Below are 21,109 nucleotides of genomic sequence, written 5' to 3' on the forward strand. Positions count from 1 at the left end.
TTTCCGGACGCATGCTTAGTCCCAAAACAAATTTTATTCCGATGGCAATATCTTTCTAAATACACTAACCTATAGCATATCGAGCATGATATTATATACAACTATAGTTGCTATACAAGCGGTAGAGTCTTACCGCCTATGACCGGAAGGTCCCGGGTTCAAGTCGCGGTCTCCTCGCATTGCACAGGCGAGGGTAAGGCTTGCCACTGACACCCTTGCCCAGACCCCGCACGAGCTCTCTGCACTGGGTACGCCCTTTATGGTTGCTATACAAACCTCTGCGAACAAAAATAAAGAAAAAAAAAGGCTTTTATTACAGAACCAAAGAGTGTTGTTACATCCAGACTTGCCTTTAACTATACAATGCCTTTTGTTATATAAGGTTTTATAGCCAGTAAACGTCATACTTATATGTTGTATTGACGTATCCACTATTGCATCAGCAGAAGATTATTCACAGTCGCGTTTATGTTGTTTGTCCTCATCAAATCCTACAGCAAGAAATGAGAACAAACAAGGAAAGGCGTAAGTGTATGTAAAGTCACAAGAATTAACTACGACCAGAGTTGTGCGAGACAGACACATACCTCTATAATTAGCTCATCAGGAATATGAGGTAGAACTTCCCGCACTCTATCTACCATAGTGAGTACCTCTGAAAGACTTCCATTACCTGTGCCTGCACTACCACGGAGCCGCAGTCCAGAAGCAGATGCACTACCAGGCATCGAGGAAGTGGATGGAACAAGAGAGGACCCTGCCATTGGCTCGGGCCATAGGTTCCAGGTACCATCAGCATGCCCATAGTTGTCGGTTACAGAAGCCAACTGCCTCATCATCATCTGAACTCCAGTAAGACCTACTGACCTCACTGCACTAGAGGAACTGGGATTGTCCATCACAGGGCTTGACCACGGTGGAATCCAGCTAGCATCCAGACCAGCACCTCTGCATCACCAACAAGGAACAGATCAAGGAGCCAAAAGATTAGTATCGCTGATGCAAAACCAACCATATAATCTAAGATTTTCTTCCTCATCTTATATCAGCACTCATGAATTGAAAAGGTCTTGGCTAGGGTGCAGGGTGCACTCACTTTTCCACGAAACACTATTTCCAATGTGGTTCAGGTCCCCAACCATTTTGTTCAAAGAATCGGAAAGAAGACATACATTAACCCAAATGCTCATGCAGCTAGTTAACTGTATCTACCATAGCAATCTTTCTAGGGCTGATGTACATCAAACATGGGTATCTTTTTAATAGTACTTTCTCAAATGCAATAAATTGCATATTCCACTATGCCCTGATAAAGTAACTGCTATGCTAATGTAGCTAGTGCCCCATTTCACACCTTTAATTCAGTATCATGGTGAATACAGTGAAAAAATAAAATAAGATGGTACAAAAAACCTAGTACTGATACATACCTCCAAACAGCATCTGAAGGGTTCTGCTGTTCAACAGGATGTTCATTACCAGGAACTCTCTGCTGATTCATCCCCATAGTAAGCTGTTCCGCAATTCGCTGAACATTTGCTACCTCCGCAGTTGTAGACCTTGTTTGCCCATCAGATGACAATAAGAGCGGTCTCCGACAAGTTGGACAGGAGTAACCTTCCATTAGTCCTTGATCCAACCTAAACATGACAATGTAATTTCAGGATAAAATAAAAAATGTGATAACTTCCATGTAGATACTGCATACAATCAATGCTAGTAATTCAGCCAATGTCCCTTTCTTTAGAGGGAAAATCTTCCAGCAGTACTCCTTTCGTAGCTCAAGCTACTAATTCATTCTTCCCCTGTTCATATGCATACAAACTTTGAATTCATTTTGATAAATAATTCCCTGCTGGCCTGCTTAGAAATAAAAGGGATCATATCAATTATGCCTCAGCCACCCTATCGAAGGCTGGTGAGAATCCAATTGACTCACCAATGTTTTGGCAATAAAATTTGACACCTCTAGTTTTGTCATTATATCGTCACAAGGAATTGTATGGGGATGACCAAAATTCATGGGTAGGCCAAACTTTTGGTGGCAAAACTAAGCTACCCGCATAGACACTAGAATGGCCAACTTTTGGCATATTAAGTTAGCATACCCAACCAAACATACCCTAAAGTTTCCATTTCTTCACATATCTCATTACAAAAAGAAAACTAAGAACCAAGCCAGGAGCACTGGTCTTGCAAGTCAATTTAAATCATAGCATCAGCTAGCCAATTACAGTAATACTAGAAGCATACCGTCGTGTTGCCGCGAGATTTCTTAAAAATAAATATGTTATATATACATAACATTACTTTATGGTTTTGGACAAACATAAAGTCCCATCAAAGTACGTGACCCTCATCAAGGACATGTACAACTATGTTGTGACTAGTGTTCGAACAAACGATGGCAACACAGATTACTTCCCGATTAAAATTGGACTTCATCAAGGATCAGCCTTAAGCCCGTATCTCTTTGCCTTGGTAATGGATGAGGTTACCATGAACATACAAGGGGATATCCCTGTGTATGTTGTTCGCTGATGATGTAGTGTTAGTGGACGAAAGCCAGGTGGGAGTAAATAGGAAACTACAGTTATGGCGGCAGACCCTTGAGTCTAAAGGTTTTAGATTGAGCAGAACTAAAACCGAATACATGAGATGCGACTTTGGCGAAGTTGTACAGGAGGAGGGAGATATGAGTTTGAAAGGTCAAGTAGTGCCTAAGAATGATACCTTTCGGTATCTGGGATCGATGCTACAGAGGGATGGAGATATTGATGCAGACGTTAGCCATAGAATCAAAGCAGGGTGGATCAAGTGGCGACAAGCGTGACAAGAGGATACCACAAAAGCTAAAAGACAAGTTCTATAGAACGGCGATTAGACCGGCTATGTTGTATGGAGCAGAATGTTAGCCTACGAAGATTCGACATGTTCAACAACTGAGTGTTGCAAAAATACGTATGTTGCGATGGATTTGCGGTCACACAAGAATGGACCGAGTTCGGAACGATGATATACGTGATCGCCTAGAGGTAGCACCAATTGAAGAAAAGCTTGTCTAACATCGGTTGGGGTGGTTTGGCCATGTCCAAAGGAGACCTCCAGAGGCACCAGTGCATTGTGGAGTCCTAAGCCAAGCTAATAATACGAGAGGTAGAGGAAGACCGAAATTGACATGGGAGGAGGCAATAAAAAGAGATTTGAAAGCTTAGGATATACCTAGAGATCTATGTTTAAATAGGAATACTTGGAAAGCAGCTATTGAAGTGCCTGAACCGTGACTTGGGGCTCTTGGTGGGTTTCAACTCTAGCCTACCCCAACTTGCTTGGGACTGAAAGGCTATGTTGTTGTTGTTGTTGTATAACATTACTTTATGGTATTTTGTATATTGTTTATATATATGAATTTGACTTGCACGTTATTTTATTGTATCATATTTGGTAAAAAAAAAATGATAAGCTAATAGAAGAAAAAACAATAGAATATTTGATTACATTATAGAGGAATAAGTGATGAAATAAATAGCGTATGTAGATGACTTGTATGTTAATAGATTAAAGATCAAAAGTTGCACACGATAGAGATGACGTGGACATTTTTTTTTGTTTAGTAAGGGATGACATGGACTTAGTGGGGACATCTTGCACGTGGACTTTTTTTTTGTTATTAATAAGGGATGATATGGACTTAGTGGGGAATGATGTGGACATCTTGCATGAAGAGATAGAACATCTAGTGGAGTCACTTAGTGGGGAATGATGTGGACACCTTGCATGAAGAGAGAAATCATCTAGTGGGGTTTAGCTTTATAAGAGTACATAGATAAGCAGCACTTCCTCAAGCAAACAGTAGGAGCATCATTTCTAGAGCATGCAGAATAATGCTCCCTCCGTTCCAAATTATAGGTCGTTTTGGCTAGGCATAGCGTATATCTAAGTGCACAACAAAAGGTATGTACCTAGAAAAGCCAAAACAACCTATAATTTAGGGCGGAGGAGTAAGCTGCTGCAAACTATCAAAAGGCAATTGCACTATGTATGGAAAGTAAGGGCATACCATGATCGCAAACAAGCTAGATGAAATAGATGGTTGCAGGACAACTTTTTAGCTCGACCCATTGGTCCCTGCAAGTTGCAAGAGCAAGAGAAGGGTTCAGATACACAAGGACTGAAGCCCCATGTGATTCTATAGATCTAGGTAATTATTTACCCTGCAGATGGCACACTCATCATCATATGCACAAATTTCATCATATGTGGCATCTGGAAGTGCTCCATCGAGTGAACTAAGTGCCTTCCGTAACTTGATGTAAGTTTTAATCCTCTTCAAAAAGGAAACTATAAGAGCCTGGGAATGTTTCAAATGAATGATATCAACACACAATATATATAAAAATATTATGTAAACATCACAACATTATTCAATTGTTAAGTAAAAGGTCACTTACACGCAAGTTCAATAAGAGAACTGCATCAACCAGATGAAACGCCATACCACGAAGCCAAAAGATCATAGAGTAATGACCAAGTGACATCAACAAGCTTATCAAATCAATGGCAAAACCAAAGTTCCTAGTAAGTTTGCCCCTCCATTCAGAAAAAGATCCTGCGATTACGAAGAATGATCAGATCCTGGTGAAAAGTGACAAGAATCATCAAGTGGATGGACCGTGATTGAACTGACATGTTCCAGTAGACAATGAAGCACAGTTTACAGATAGATCCAACAAACAAAACCAGTAACAAACGTGCAATGAAAGAGCTGTTCTTTTTTTAACTGCATCCAGCCATGGAAGTGCCACCACATTGGCCGTTGACAAAACCTCAGACAGCAACTCTGAATACCAATTTTCATTGCCTTTTATATTTTTAAAATCAAGCAAAACACTAATACTCCCACCGTTGCTGAAAGGTGGTTGTTTTAGTTTTGTCCAAAGTCAAAAACTTTCTATCTTTGGCCATCAATTTCTATAAATTCATATAGTTTAACATCATAAGATTAGATCCACCATGAGAAATGTTTTTGTAACATATAAATGTTTGACTTACGACAAAGCTAGAACTGCAATCTTTGCGAAACAGAGGGAGTAGTTTAGTAGCATGAAACGATCTTTCAGATTAGCGTGCTCATATTTTCAAAGCTGGCCTATATTTCAAAAGGATATTGCAGGTTTAAGTTTAAATTTAAACTCTTTAACTGCGTGCATTCTAGGATGCCACCTTTATTTAGTGGTAGTATCTATGTTCCTCTCATGGTCACTACAGTTAAGAAACAATCAACCACAAGATTTGCAGATCAAATAACTTACGCACCAAATTAGTTAATTAACAGTAGTAACTAAACTCATAAGGTAATCAAAGATGAGGAAATAGCAGTTTATCACCTGCTGCTTGCTTATAAGATTTCTGGAAATCAAGAAAGTCTGTACCACTTTCCATTAGATGCTGTTGCCAGATGTCAAATAACTGAAATCCATGCACCATGATAGACTGCCAACAGAAATCACTGTGAGATAAGTCATGAAGAGACTCAGAAGTACTGATTACTGAACATCCGCAGTATGCACACAAACTGACAAACCTTCATGATATAGTTTTTTAAATTCACAGTTTATTGCTACTACTTAAGAAGATTTGAGTGACAAGCTCCACCATTTGGGAATTTTATGTGCATTGGTTTTCTATCTGTGTTGCTCTGTGTAGGATGTGATCATCCATGCACAGTTGTATTCGTAGGGCTTATAATATGAATCTCTATGACTTGATGATCTGTTGAATGTTTTACATGTACTTTCTTTATTTAAAGATAATTAGTTGTGAATGATAAATATGTCCACATATAGTGTTTCAGATTGTAACGATAGTTTATTTAAGATCCATAGCAACAGATGTAACAGACAGCTAGTATTAACCAAAATCAAGCTTCCAGGCCAAATGGTCAATGGAAAGGACACAATGAGTGACATCTAGAATAACCCTGATTTAATTACCTGCAGCGTATCAAAGGCAATACTAAGTGGCTCAAAGAACAGGAGCCAAAACAACTTGGAATTACAGGAGCTGCAGAACCCTACACAGAGCCACATCCTGGAGAATATATAGATAATAAAGCACTGGTGAGTCCATTTTAACAGAAAGAGCATACTAAAACAAATAGGCCTAAAGGTTGTAAAAATGCTAAATACTATAATGTATAGAGACAGCCTTGATACAGTAAATTGTACATTGTAAGAATAAAACAATTAGCATAGGCAGCAAAAGGATTCTCCATTAATACATGAAACTGCTGGACTGTTAAAAAAACTGCTGGACTGCTGGTTACTATCCATGGAAGGGGTGTATAAATAGATAAAATGTCATGATGAAAATGCAATACTCAAGGATTACCTTGTGCATATTGAAAGATGGCCACTGTGCTATATGCAGGTATAAAATAAATGGCTAAATACAAACTAACCAGGGAATATTACCAAAGTAGATCAGCTGATAAAACCAGAAGCAATGCAGAGTACACACGAAAATATTTTGAAGGAGTCGCTGAGGGAGAAGCATTGAGCTGTTCTAGACGTTCTCTGGCCAATGATTGAAACATCTGGATGTGACATGCATTTCAGTTAATGTGATTGGTAGAACTTCAACAAGCACAAGTTGCAGAGTACCTTCAATGAACAAAGAATGACCAACCAAGTTGACCAAAGGATAATTTGCTGAGAAGTAGGAGGCACAACCAGTGGGAGAAAAGTTCCCTGTAACAGAACTTCGATTAATTGTATCGCAAATAGCGTCCTCGTCATTAGTCAAATTGCGGACAGCAAGAACATAATGAATGAATGACAAAGGATGAAAACAGAGCTAACAAAAGGTATATGAAGGATAGCCCATTGCAACTTAATAACATATTTTGTGCAGCATTTCAAGAATGGCTGTTAAGACCTAGGATTGATCAAAGACCTCATCTACTGTAGTTAATGGATACATGACATCTAGCATGTATCAACCATACAGCTAATTAGTCTTTTTTTTTATTAATGAGCAATCCATTTAGTAGATGTATGTTAAAACTCGTGTGTTTGTTCTTCTGTTGAGTCGATAACCATGCCTTAAACTATGAAGAACAGTTAGTTCATTGTATACTGACACAGTTATAAACATACCTTTGCAACATTAGAAGTGCAAAATTATAAAAAAATTATAACTGCTACTTGGAAGGCACTTCGAGCTAAACAAATACTTAAAACATGCACAAAGGTGATTAAGTAAATTATTTTATACTTCCTCCAATCATAAATACAAGTCCATCTATGTTTGTCCTATGTCAAATTTCTTTTTCAAACTTGATTGGTGATATCTATGAAGATACACTCCCTATGTTCCAAATTGCAAGTTCTTTTAGCTTTGTACTAAGTCAAACTTCTCTAGCGTTAACCAAGTTTATAGAAAATTATATTAACATCTAAAATATGAAATAAATGCACTATCGAAATATATTCATGGTGTATCTAATGAATATTGTTTGATGTTGTAGATATTTGTGCATTTTTCTATAAACTTGGTCAAAGCTAGGGAACTTTGATTTAGGACAAAATGCTAAAACAACTTACAATTTGAAACAGAGGGAGTATATCTTAAATGAAGAGTTATATATTATAAAAAGTATTTTTCATAATAAATATAGTCATGTCAAGGTTGTGTTCAATCTATATAATTTTTCAGATATTTGATGGTCAAAATTAGCAAAGTTATACAGATGGGCTTATATTTGTGATCAGAGGAGGTAGTGAATTACAATTAGAAAATGTTGTGGTATACTGCAAATATGCAAACACTATCAGAATGCACAACCATTCTGCCACATTTTATTTTCGTTGACAAAAAGTATGTTGCATTTTCTTTCATCACGAAGTAGAAGTTCACTATCATGCATTCATGCTTTTTGAGTCTCACTACTCATTAGGGCACTACATTGAAGTGTTATCAAACATACATGGTTATAGAAAGCGATTATGCAGAGTACATGGATACGATGTTGAACTCTATACAAATGACAGAACATTACAAGGTTAAAACAAGTTCATTAGTGGTAAGATCGCCAGAAGCAACAAGAAACCCTCAGCTAATTCAGTGCAGGATTTTTTTTTTCTTAGGATGCTCAGCAGAAGGGCACAGAAAATACAAGAGAGAAAGTACCTTGTAAATTACATAGTTAATGATGTGCTCCAACACTTTTCTGATCTCTATAGAAGTTAGCTGAACAAAAAACAGAGTCTGCATGGCAAAAGGAAACAGCATTAACACTGCTGCACCATAAACAATGGGAAGGCAGAAATATGCTTGATATATAGGTAAGTTGCAGAATTCAAATGTATCTGTAGAGTGGTTTTTACACTAGTAAAATAACAATAAGATGTTCAAATGCTCATCTCCCATGTTGAACTCCATCCATAAAAAGCCTCAAGGTAATTATGCTGCAACTGCATCCACAATTTGCACTCACTACAGACAACAATTTGATACTGAAATGCTTCTATTGCCCCTGACATTTCTTTACTAATCAGCATTGGTAATGAGCATGACATCATGACTAGCACCCTCCCAAATACCACAATAGTAGTAGTAGTAGTCAATGGCTACCACCGCAGCAATCAAATCAAAAAACAAAACATGAAGCTATCAACTGCCAAGAGGAAATACCATCCAAACCAAGGAGATATGCATCACATTACAAGGACGAGCATTCCTCATACATACACTCCAAAACGTTTACATTTTACAGTAAAATAGAACTGCATAAGCCAAGGAATCATAGCTAGATGTGCAACATTTGCACTCGTAGTTTCATTCTATCTACATCAGTTAGCTCATTCCAACATTCCCTTCAAAGAGAAAATCCAGAGTTTGCTAATTCAATCAACATGTTGCTTGTTGCTCATTCAAAGCACCTTTCATTTGGGGAACCAGCTCCTAAGTTCCAAATTAGGCAAGTCAAATATATCTCCAATCAAAATTGACCCATCAAAGCAATAGATGACGAGCCACTACAGAAGTAATAAATACAGCAAGTAACACAGAACATGAAACACCGCTCAATGAGCTGACCAATCGTGCCGTGCCTACACCACAACAATCTAATCTCCTACATTGAAACCCACACCAGCATCAATAGTACCACCCACGAAAATCACACCAAATAGAGAGGAACAAAGGAGCCAAAGTCACCTTGAGCGCGAGGATGACGACGAGGAACACGTGGGCCGCCAGATTCGCCAGGAGCGCGACGGTGACCCTCGACCGCAGCACGGCTCCAAGCCAGTCTCCATCGCCGCCCGCCCCAGCGTCGCCGTCGAGGAGCGAGGACGCCCACCACTGCAGCGCGGCGGCGCTGGCCGCCGTGGAGGCGGCCGCGACGTAGAGGCAGTTCACCGCCGCCATGCGCCGCGCATCGGTCGACGCCGGAAGGAGGCAAAACCGAGCCCTAACCCTAGGGGTGGTGGCTCCCGATCCCGAGCGCGGGGGGGCTTTGCTTCGCGCGCGCTTCCGGTTCCGGCGCTTTATTCGCGTGGGGAAGGGGAGGGCAGGCGGCGATGCCGCGAGCGATGGCGAGGCCGAGGGACCGTGACGGGAACGCGAGGAACAGGGGAGGGACGAAGCGGAGTGGGGACAAAATTATTGCGGCAGCGAGTGGAATATTTTATTATTTCTAGATTTCTGGATCAGTTTAATTACGGGATAGGCTCGATTAATCCAGGGTTAGCAGTATTTATTTGACGGGGTTTAAGTGTAGAGACTTTCGCATAACGATCCTTTACAGTACGCATAATTGTATTCATGGTGTAGTCTAGCCTCTCGCGACGCAGGTAAGGACGCATGGCGCGAATCCTTTGTATAGAAGGGGGGTTTGCGTAAATCTGCCACTTCTGGAAGGAGTAATCGGTAGTCGGTACGGCGCGAGCGTCATGCGCCCGTGGGGGTCCCGAGCGTCAGCGGGTACCGGAAAGGGGTTCGGTAGGTGAGCCCCGTGGGGGAGGCACTGAGGCAGGCGTGGCCGCATGGCAGTCAGGCAGTGGCACTCGGACGTTCGGTTCGGGGGGCGCTGTCCCGTGCCGTGACCCAGTCTGGCCGCCGCGCGCCGACGCACGGAAACTTTCTATTCCAGCCCCTCGTTTGGCGGGGTTCTGAACAGTGGCGGAGCCAGAACTGAAACATAGGGCCCAATTTGCTAATTAAACACATAAGTACATAGATAGTAGAGAAATTAATCTTAGTAGTTACTACTTATAATCAGACCACAGTAAACAAAATACAGTTGACTGTGTGATCTATCACTCAATCAGCCACTTACAGCATATATGATTTTAGTCTAGAAGCAAAAAAAAAAAAAGAGGAATAATCAATAAGAAATCAGGCATACATGTATGGCTGTAAGAATGTAGCATGTACGTAGAGCAGCAAAGGGCAGATGCGGAAGAGTAGAAGACTGCTATGTGGGGGGGACGGAGCTGAAGCTAGCTGCAGGTCGACGGCCGGCCGTCTAGGCCTCGCCGCCCCGCCGGCTCGCTGGTCACTCGCTGAGGCACTGACCTAGTGACTCGCCGCTCGCGGACGCAGAAGGCAGCCGGATATAACGGGAGTTCCGAGCATTAGGTGCTGCTTCCTGCTAACCTGTTGTGCCGAACGATTTGAGCTGGATTGAATATGGTCTCCTTCAAAAATTCATGGAGGCAAGGGGGGGCCATGGCCCTCTATGGCCCCAACGTGGCTCCGCCAGTGGTTCTAAACAGTGAACAGATAGAGAGCATGTTCGCTGGTTGATTTCTAGGCTGATAAGTCTGACTGGTGCTGATTTATTAGGAGATAAAAATACTATTGGCTGACTGATAATCCCTGGCTGAAACCAACAAGCGAACAGGTTGAAAGGACTGTTTAAATTCAGGGTTAAAGTTTAGGAACGTCACATCGGGTATCATATAAGGACGTCACATCGAGTGTTTGGATAGTGATAATAAAACAAATTACACAAGTCCTCAGTAATTCGTAAGATAAATTTATTAAGCCTAATTAATCCATCATTAGCATATGTTACTGTAGCACCACATTGTCAAATCATGGACTAATTAGGCTTAAAAATTCATCTTGTAAATTAATCTCAGTCTGTGCATTTAGTTTCGTAATTAGTCTATGTTTAATACTTCATGCATGTGTCCAAATTTTGATGTGACAGAAGCTAAAATTTAGGAGAGGAAATAAACAAGTTCATTAATTAATCATCAAGCTCTAAATTGGTTATGCTATACGACGCGGTTTGAAGTTGGTCTTAGGTGATCCATGTATATACAATACTCATGTCAAATTGTGATGAGTTGGCGAGAGCATGTGGTTTTTAATTGATATGTATGTATGTACAGTCAATCTAAAACATTTGAACTTCGGGACCATCAGCGCTCGGACGTCCGACATTATGACCCGTCCAGATGCAGCTACGACCCATCCAATACTTGTCACATGAGTCGTCCGGTCTCAGCTATGGAACCATGAAATAGCGTAACAGAAGAAGCGTTCGCACGCGTAACAGAACCATGGAGAAGGAGCGTCCGCCCGCGCCACTCGTGGCGACCTGTCCCCCGCCGCGCCGCCAGCATCAAGAAAGACGGGGTATGGGCAGCGCCCGCCTGCGCCTCTAGTTCAGATGTCCCGCCGGCGCCGAGAGAAGGTGGAGACACCGAGGCAAGGCAGTCAAAGGTGAGGAGGGAGCAAGATGCAACAACTAATCTACTTTTTAAACATCCAGATGCACTTGCAACATACGTCTGAAGATAGATGAAGCACTTGAAACATGCATTTGAAATATTTGTAAAAACACTTCAAAACCATATAAAACATACACAACATCTAGATAAAAACACTTGCAACATACGTGTGAAACATATGCAACATCCGAATACACACACTTGCAACATACGTCTGTAAAAACAGCTGAAACATTGGGAACAAAAACTTGCAACATACGTGTGCAACCATTGCAACATCCCAATATACTTTTGCAACATCCACATGAAACACTTGCAACATCCGGATAAAACATCTGAAATACTTGAAACATACTATTGCAACATGCCTTTTCAGCGTACAATGTCACCTTGCTACTTGGACGAATCGTGGAGGTCGACGGCGGCGCGGAGGTCGACGGCGGCGCATGGAGCTCGTCGGTGCGCCCTTGGGCAAGGACCTACTCGGCGGCCTAGGGCGAGCACCTACTCGGCAACCTGGGCCAGCACACCCTTAGCGAGCACCTGCTCGGCGCCTACGGTGGACAGGTGCCATGGTGCAGGCGAGTGGCGCGGTGAAGCGCGGAGTGGGGAAGGTGGGCGGTGCGGTGGACTCATCTCGATGAGAAGAAACAAAAGCTCTTCTTACTTGTTGAGTAATCATTCGATTAAGTTTTAAATGAGCCCCTCTAAAGTTTGAGGCAAATTTTTGTTCGTCGTCTCCGAGCTATATATCCTTGCGGAACTCTAGCCATCGAATCAAATTAACCTTAATGAATAACTAATGATTTCTCTTCTTTTAACCCTCTTTTTTCCATTAATAACTAAACAGATTATTCCGATATATAAAATATTAATTCTAATGGCTTTTGCTACTATAACCTTCCCAACCATGATTTTTTATTCTATTCGGTTATTTCACATAGAAATAACAAATTCTAACGATACTAAAAGCAGTGGGTTCTATCGTTTTTATGGTTCTCTTTTAAACGACGAGGCCCTCTTAGCGCGGAGGTTCAATGGAGCGATGGATAAGACCGTGACAGTGGAGACCGAGTGCGTAGAGAGAAATTTTTTTAAAAGGTGCGTACGGGAACAAACGGACAGATAAGGTAGCTAGTGGGGAAGCCGCCACATGAAAGTATTATCGTTTGAACTTAGAGACGTCGACACACATCACACACTTGCGTAGTATATTCTCACGGTATAGATTCCTTAGGGGCAAATTGCTTTCTATATCATGCATTTAGAGTTGAAGTAAATTTTGCATAACTACTATAGTCCTAATTGTCACAAAGTACCATTTCTAGTGCCTATTTCATACACTACGAATAAATAAGTCTTGCAAATCTACCACGTTTTGCCTAAGCGCCTAAGCCATTCGCCCGTGGAACTTGGAAGAGTATGTAAGAGGAGACAAAAAAAAGGTGGTAGGTTTGTGACAAAGGGACATAAAAAGTAGTGGTGAGTTTTACGAAAATAAGCACCGCTTCCTCTATCCTGTAATATAATATATTCTAGGAATTTTAATATAAATTAAAGGAGAACATAAAAGACGTATGTATCCTCATTTTATTTCTTAATAAGGCGTTGTCATCAACATAATTAATGGTGATGGGTTAATAAATAGAAAGTATTTAATGCAAAACTGATTTTTATCTTCTAAAATGCATTATATTTGAGGACAAAATTTAAATGCTAGAATGCACTATATTACATAATGGAGAGAGTAGAAGTGATAGTTTTGTAACATTTATTCTTAGACTCGCCAACAACCATTATGATATCATTATGAAATGACAAATGGTATGATAAAATATTGCACTAACTAAAATTAACAATTTGAAAAGAAAAGATATATTAGCAGCTTTAAGTGATAGAACACTTATCGCAAGGCAAAACCATGAGGTGCTTTTATAGAAATGGCCTTGTATTCATGATTGTTCTATTTTCGTCTATTATTATTAGTTGACTAAAAAATAGCTATTTATATTAATTTATGTACCATGTGCAATTTTGCTCTTGGTGTTGCTATTTATTCTATGATCGGACATCCACCAAAGATGATCATTATATTTAGGAAGAGTTTTGATAAAGAAAAAACATTGACTGCCACCACCAGGGACGAATTACGACTCTACAACGGCAGGTGAGAGTGGCGCATGCACCCAAACGTCTGGTAGATTTACGAAGCTCTTTTGGCAATGGGAGGAAAGCACTCTTCTGCCATCATAATTAGCTTGATGGGGAAGAGCCTACGAACCTCGCGCCACACATTTTCGAGCTTGTCAAGAGAAAAAACAAAACCGTTGAGCAAGAGATGAGGGACGATGCTTGGATTAATGCTCTCCGCAGCAAGATAACTACCACGATCCAACTCCAAGAATTTGTTGCTTTATGGATTCGTTTACAAGACTAGGTTCGTGCCGGTGCGGTTCTATGGGACAACTAAACTTTTATACTAAAAACACACAGATCGCATGATAAGATAACAATACTGTAAAATTAAATATCGACGTTAAAGTGACATTTTACAATATTGTTATCTTATCCTGCGATCTGTGTGTTTTTAGTGTAAAAGTTTGGTTTTTTCGTAGCAACGCACGGACAGTACAGACGACGACATGACATGCGGTGGTGAGGGGAGTGGGGACGTGCCTGCCCTGCCACCGCCTGCCTTTGTGGGCTGTGTGTCGGGTACAGAAAAAAAAATTCCTTTCTTTACGGTTGCATGCAGTATGTAGGGCATCATAACTCCCTCTCATGCAGCTTTTTTTACGGACGAAAGTCAGGTGCTCAGATTCGATGGATCAGCTTTTTACCCGTGCTAACGCTACGGAAGCATCTATCAATGCAAATCAAATAACCAACGAATATCTTTTTAGTAATCAAGCATAGATTGAAAAAATATTTATAATTCATGCAATAAACAATTCACAGCAACAAATATCAGCAATCCGACGGAGTACCAATGAAACCGGAGATCAGATCAGATCAACAAGCTACCAAGTGTGGAAGTAGAACACAAAAAGCAAGGAGGAGTGGGTACCCTGATCCCTGCTGCCCATCGGCACGATGACCACCTTGTTGCAGCAGTGGCCAAGTCAGGCTGTGATCTTGTATGAAGAAACTAAAAAATAAATAAAACTGATGAAATATTCTTCGGATTTGCATATAATCTCAGGAAGCTTGAGAATTGCCCAAGGAGGCAACTTGCAAGCTTCTGAAGAACAGGGCAGAAATTGTCCTCGTTAGCTGAAACCTTCTGGGCAAGATTGACAACATCAATGGCACAAGAGGCCCACAAATCTACACCTGCATTGAAGAAAGCTCTTGTATTGGTGGAGAAAAGCAATGACATACAGTCAAACACTTGTTTGAAGAGCTCAATAGATTCATTGTCAGTACGTGATGTGTCGCTATCAGCTCTGCCCAAACCATGATTTGCAACTCGACTAAGTGATTTAATTAAGTTTCCATTAAATGACACCAGACGCAATAGCTGAATGCTGTGCACACTGTGGTTAGAAACTCGTCCGCTAGCTCAATTCCTGCACAAATAAACGGGCTAGGAGCAAGTTCAATTCAAATCCAGGCCATGCTTATCATTTTTAATTTCACTGTAGTTGTATCCATGCTAAAGAAAGTTTCTTGGCCATGGGGGCGTTCGGCTGGTCACTTCCCAGCTTGTTTCAGTTTATTTCAGCTTATTCTCTTTTACAGAACACTATTAAGTCATCTGAAACCATCCGAAATCTACTGTACATAGCACCATCCGATGATATATTCAGTATTACAATACTTGTAGTCAAATGAAAAAGAGGGCTGGTAACATCTTTTGTACTACGTACCATCATCCACCCATCATCAGACACAGGTCGAGGAAACAGTGACTTCCAAGTCACGACATTCTGAATGGGCATTTCATCAAACAACCTAGGGGCGTCCATCGAGCAGCTGCAGACCTGCACTAGGCATGGAGTTGGCTAGGCGTCGCCCCACGCCCCACCTTTGCCGTCGTTGCCCGAAGCCATCCGTCACCGTGGCCTTGGGCGCCTAGTCACGGAGTCGAGCTTGCGGTGTGCCACCGGCGTTGGTGCAGCGCGTAGTCATGTGTAGTGCAAGAGGAGGGAGGCGATGGAGCACAGGCTTGAATGCAGGATATGGCTCGGAAGAGGCGAAGAGTGGCACACACACCACGCACGCACGTACCTGGATGGACAGCGCGTTCATGTAGGCCCAGAGCGCGACGACGGGTGGCGGAACCCGACGCCTAGGGCGTCCACCTCGTCGCGGGCGAGGCGCGCGTAGGAGGAGAGCTTCACGTCGAGGTCGCAGGGGGCGATGGGGCCTGGCGAGCGCGAGCGTAGCGGGGATCGGGCGCGAGTCTCGCGCGTAATTAGCGGCGTCGCGAGGCTTCCTTTCGTTGGGCACGGGCGGGCCGAATTTTTTACAATTTGGCCCTTTTTTTAAAGTTTCTCACAAATAGACCTTTGGCGGAAAGAATTCAGGAAATGGACCCTTAGCTCGGCGCCATTGATGCTGGCGCCGAGCTCGGCGCCAGCGTCTCTGACGTCGAGCTCCTGGGCACGGTCCATGACCTGCCAGGAGGCTCGGCGCCAGAGTGACTGGCGCCGAGCTCCCTGCATTTAACCCCGGCCCAACCTTCTTGCCCAAGCGTTCTTCCTCTTCTTTCTCCTCCCTCTCGGGTTTTTCTCTCCCTACTTCACTCTACCTCACGAATCGACATATTGACACCATTGTTGTTGTCGTCCTGTTCGCCGTCCTTGTAACTGCTGCTAACTTCCCTTTCTAAATCAAAGATACGGTCCTATAGGTAATAGATGTACTCCGCATACGGATAAATAGGTCGAGGATCGACCCACCTACTGAACCCACAGTTTTCTTCGGCCAAGGAAGACTACAATAAGTATGTCATATAAGTGATATACAAGACAAACATATTGAAGAAACAAATAGTAATAGCAATTACCCATGCTCGCGGGCATTTGAAGAAACGACGACCTCCATCTATTCCCTTGGTGAACATCTACACTAGGCAGTCCTCACTATGCATGCATTTTTGTCACTCTTCTTTCCTTTCATCGTATCCTCTCAGTGGTGTCTCTTTGGTGAAATCACTTTTGCTCTTAACTGGGAACCTCTCATAAAGAGCTTTCTCAAAGAAATCGGGACTAAGAGGACCCTCCCACCCCCAGGTAGTTTCCTTCCCCTTTTCTCTCCATCTGGACGACCCTCTGACATTGGTACTGCAATGAAAGCAAATGCTGAGAAGTGTTCTTCTTCCTTGTTGTGTGTGTGAATGAAAGAGAGTGAGTGGTTATTTATAGGTTGAGAGGAGGAATAGAGGCCTCTCAATGTGCCATGTCAGCGATCCGTGTGCCTCTTCACCTCAGCCCTTGGATCAAACAGTTATAAGATGGATGGTGGAGATAGAGTGGAGTTGTGCTTCCTTGCATGCCAGTACTATATCAGTGATGTGATAATTCGATGTTGTCCATGTATCTGAAAAGTCTATGTTTATTATCTGAAAAGCATAGATTCGTTCACTGTTGCTTGGTAATTCTAGATTCATCTACAAAGCATATGTACAATACGTTTGGATTATACACGTTCTAATAAATTTATAGTTAATCTGTGTACTACATTTGTGCCTTTGTAGAAGTGTAGTATGATTAAAGGTTCACGGGAAAAATTCGCAAGATACGATCTTGTTTTAGGAGCATCCACAGTTACAAACAGAGACATCAATATATATTACAAATATTTAATCATCCAAGGAGCATAATGCAACCACAACGAATATCACAACCAACATAATATGTTATGCAAAGTCCAAATAGTCCACAATATCCATACAGTCCCAAATAGTTACAGAAAAGTAAATCAAAATCCATAATAGTTCATACTAACAGCTACCACATCTCTCACTGCCTCCTACTCTTGCCCTTACCCTTATGACCTAGAGCGCTGGTGCCTGGAGTGTAAGGGTCACGCGGACGGCATCGCCTAGTGCCTAGAGGCGATGTAGGATAAGTCGAGGGAGCGTCATGGAGCTGAGAGGGGTCAAGCTCATCGTGCCTCTTGTCCACGTCATTGTCGTCATCCTCCTCCTCGTCCTCGTCCCCGTCCCCTGTAGCTGCTTGACTAGAGGAACCCAAGCCTCCTCTTCCTACGGAAGGAACATACACGTCTTGTGTCGTGTCTGTCCTGCAACCACAATGACCAGCCGCACGACGTAGACGACGTGACAGCCTCTGTTGTACAAAACTATGTTAACTGAAAGAATATAACGTATTAATGATATGTTTGAAAGAATATTTTTAATCTTACGTCCAGGAAGCCAAATATGTAGTCGTCATTGACTCTCGGCCGAACGTGCTCGATCTCTTCAACTGAGCATTTCAGTGTATTGCCCTGCAACAAAGTTCTCAATAATAATACTTCTAAACAGATAGCATTAGGTTTTGTTTTCTTTTGTACAAGAATCTAACATATTATAAGGGTTATACGGCTCGAAGGTGGCACTAACTACAATAGATAAATTCTAATGTCGGTCCAAAAACGCCTAATGTATTATTATGCAACTTAACGTATAAAAATAAGGCAATTGGCTTACCACTCTGTTCAAGATTGGTCCTGCCTCCACCTGTCTTCCTGCACGAGTCGATTGGTCGTACGCCGTGTCTTCATCGTCGGAGGACTCGATGTCGGCGTAGTCAGCTTCGGTCCACTATAGCCTCAGCCTGCACTGTGTTGCACGCTGGTACCAAGCTTGGTACCGTCTGAACTCATGGTTCGTGTGCGGCTCATTGTTGTCGTGCATCTCCTCCCATTCCTCAATGAAGGACTGGTGGTGCCTCTCCTAGTCAAAAATCTTCTTGTTCCTTTGACGATCCAACCTGTACATATATCATCGTTATATGAATCCATGTACGTGTCACCATATTAATAGAAATGGACCATCATCATAAGACATTTAAAATATCAAAACACTTATTTGTGTAAGTCAACGCCAGTCGAGAATAGAGCCGTAGGCCAAAGCTGTCTCACTCCAAATTGGCGTGCAACCCTATCTGGCAGGTGAAACTCGACAGCATAGAAGCAGATTAGGGGGCACCTCATCCTATAGAAGTCATCGGTGGCCCCAAAAATGTTGCTCAGCTGAAAAGGAAGTGCGTCCTCTCCACCATACGGCTCCCACTCCACCTGCAATATATCCAAACAAGATGTTAGATGGTATACTAATCCTTTTCAAAGCAGCATGTAAAATAAAATTTACTTACACTAGACGTCGCCAGCGTATCTAGCTCGTTCGTGTACTCAATGTACGCCCGGTCTATCCTCGTGTGCGAAACCCTGACCTGGTCCCAAAGGTACGCCCACGTCGGCTAGCAACTTAGAGGCTGACCTTGGAACCACTCACGACGATCTAGAACCTCTGGATGGCCAATTGGAAGACGAGCCCACATCCACAGCTATAACAGGTACACACATCCACCAAGTGACGGGTTGGACGAAGATCGACGACACCCCTCACACAGCTGCCGGTATAGAAAACACAAGACTGCAGAGCCCCAGCTATACTGACCCGCCTGGTCCCAGTCACTGAGGCAGTGGATCCACATCCAGGATGCACTGTCACCCGTGGCGTCGGGAAAGAGAACGTAGGAAAAGAGGTGTAGGATCCACGCCCGGCAGTAGTACCCAACCGTCTCCTCATCTGCCTCCTCGGGGCACTGTGCGAACTCTGCACGTAGCCAGGAGATGGGAACTCCAGAAGTACGAGCCCCTTGCTCGCCAAGCTCACGCACCAAGGAAGGCCTCCACTCGTGCTCTCCAGCCCTCTGACCTGCACTGCCCGGTGAATGGGTTGCAGAACGGGAGGGTCGATGTATGCCTGATGATCCATTGCTGGGGTAAACCCATGAGGGATGGGATCAACTAACACCCGACGCATAATCACGTTCAAACATTGCAGCTGGCTCTTCATAGTTGATCTTACATAGTTCTCCCACTGATCCGCATAACTAATTGAGATCATTCGCCTAAAGATGTTCGAAGGACAACCTAGGTGCAGTACACCATCAACTGTAATGCCATCATCTCTAAGGCAATGCAGCTCCTCTCGAGCCCTTGCAACCATGTCACTAAATGAAGGCCTATCATTGAATAGCACATGCACGCTTTGCATGTCAAGAAACTCAACATATCCATAGCGATCGCTTTCAACAATGCATCCATGATATATGGTCACTAGGTTGTCCATCTAATTCAAACAAGTAACGAAACACATGTCTTTTAGTCTAAATTAGACGATAGATACTATCTAACAAGTACTTTCTAACTACAAACTAAGTAATCAAAATAATAACTACGTATATATTTATAGTGTACTCACTAAATAGCTAGATCATATGTAGATAACTAAAAATGTAACTACATATCTAAGTAGCTATCTAACTATATCTATGTGCCTATTTGTCTATGTTTTATCTATCTACACATATATCTCACTAGATCACTAACTAAATCAACTACCTAAGTCATCACATTAACTAATAAATAATAAATACCAACTAAGTAGGTACATTGCATATTCATAGTTTTTACCTTTCCGAGCCGGCGGACGATGGGCGTGGGTCAGGCCGAAGATCCAGGCCGACGGTGGCGCGGCAGACGACAGTGGTGGCGCGCGGCGAGCGCAGGATGCCCAAGGCTACGTGCGGCGAGTCCGGCTCGACGAGCGCGGCCTCGGGCTGACGATGGAGGGCAAGGCGTGGACGGCGGTGGAGGACGGCGGAGGCGTCGCGGTGCGGCGGCCAACCACGGGCGACAACGCGGCGCGGGGGGTGGCGCAGCGCTACAGCACATCGAGGCGCGGCGTGGCGAGGGGCGCGGCGCGGGGCGAGGGGCGGCCTCGGCGTGGCACGGGGAGGGGGCGCGGGCACGGCCTCGGGCGCGGCCTCGGCGCGGAGCGGGCGCGGCGTGGGAGCGAGCGTGGAAGCAGGCGCGGCGGCGCGGTGGGGGCACGGTGGTGTGGGCCGGCGGCGCGGGCGCTGCGGCGCGGGCTCGGCACGGGGCGGCGGCGTGGGAGCGGGCGCGGGCGCGGGGGTGGCGCGGGCGCGAGAGGAAGAAGAAGAGAGGAAAGGCGCGGACCCGGTAGATATTTCCAAGCTCGACGCCAGAGTGACTGGCGCGAGCTCCCTGGCAGGTTATCGACCGTGCCTAGGAGCTCGGCGTCAGCATGTCGTGCATTTCCTGAATTGATGCTGGCGCCGAGCTAAAGGTCCATTTCCTTAATTCTTTCCGCCAGGGGTCTA

General features: G+C 43.3%; 1 protein-coding gene across 1 annotated transcript; it reads right to left on the reverse strand.

Moving 5' to 3' along the window:
• LOC136550165 (E3 ubiquitin protein ligase RIN2-like) lies at positions 1–9,673 on the reverse strand. The gene is made up of 13 exons (XM_066541653.1): positions 9,220–9,673; positions 8,191–8,268; positions 6,663–6,749; positions 6,474–6,595; positions 5,994–6,090; positions 5,388–5,493; positions 4,452–4,609; positions 4,214–4,351; positions 4,061–4,128; positions 1,431–1,640; positions 588–948; positions 408–491; positions 1–278 (listed from the first exon to the last, which is right to left on the reverse strand). Exons 1-12 carry the CDS (start codon positions 9,430–9,432, stop codon positions 432–434), a joined length of 1,698 nt encoding a protein of 565 aa, XP_066397750.1. The 5' UTR covers positions 9,433–9,673; the 3' UTR covers positions 1–278; positions 408–431.
• Between the last annotated feature and the right edge of the window lie 11,436 nt (positions 9,674–21,109).

This window comes from Miscanthus floridulus, chromosome 4 (assembly GCF_019320115.1).
Source record: "Miscanthus floridulus cultivar M001 chromosome 4, ASM1932011v1, whole genome shotgun sequence".
Taxonomy (NCBI): Eukaryota; Viridiplantae; Streptophyta; class Magnoliopsida; order Poales; family Poaceae; genus Miscanthus; species Miscanthus floridulus.

Coding starts and splice junctions, on each gene's coding strand:
- LOC136550165 (XM_066541653.1), bottom strand. CDS start 9,432: ATGGCGGCGGTGAACTGCCTCTACGTCGCGGCCGCCTCCACGGCGGCC. Junction 5,494..5,993: donor TTGCCTTTGATACGCTGCAG/GTAATTAAATCA, acceptor TTCTGTTGGCAG/TCTATCATGGTGCATGGATT. Junction 492..587: donor CTGATGAGCTAATTATAGAG/GTATGTGTCTGT, acceptor TTCTTGCTGTAG/GATTTGATGAGGACAAACAA.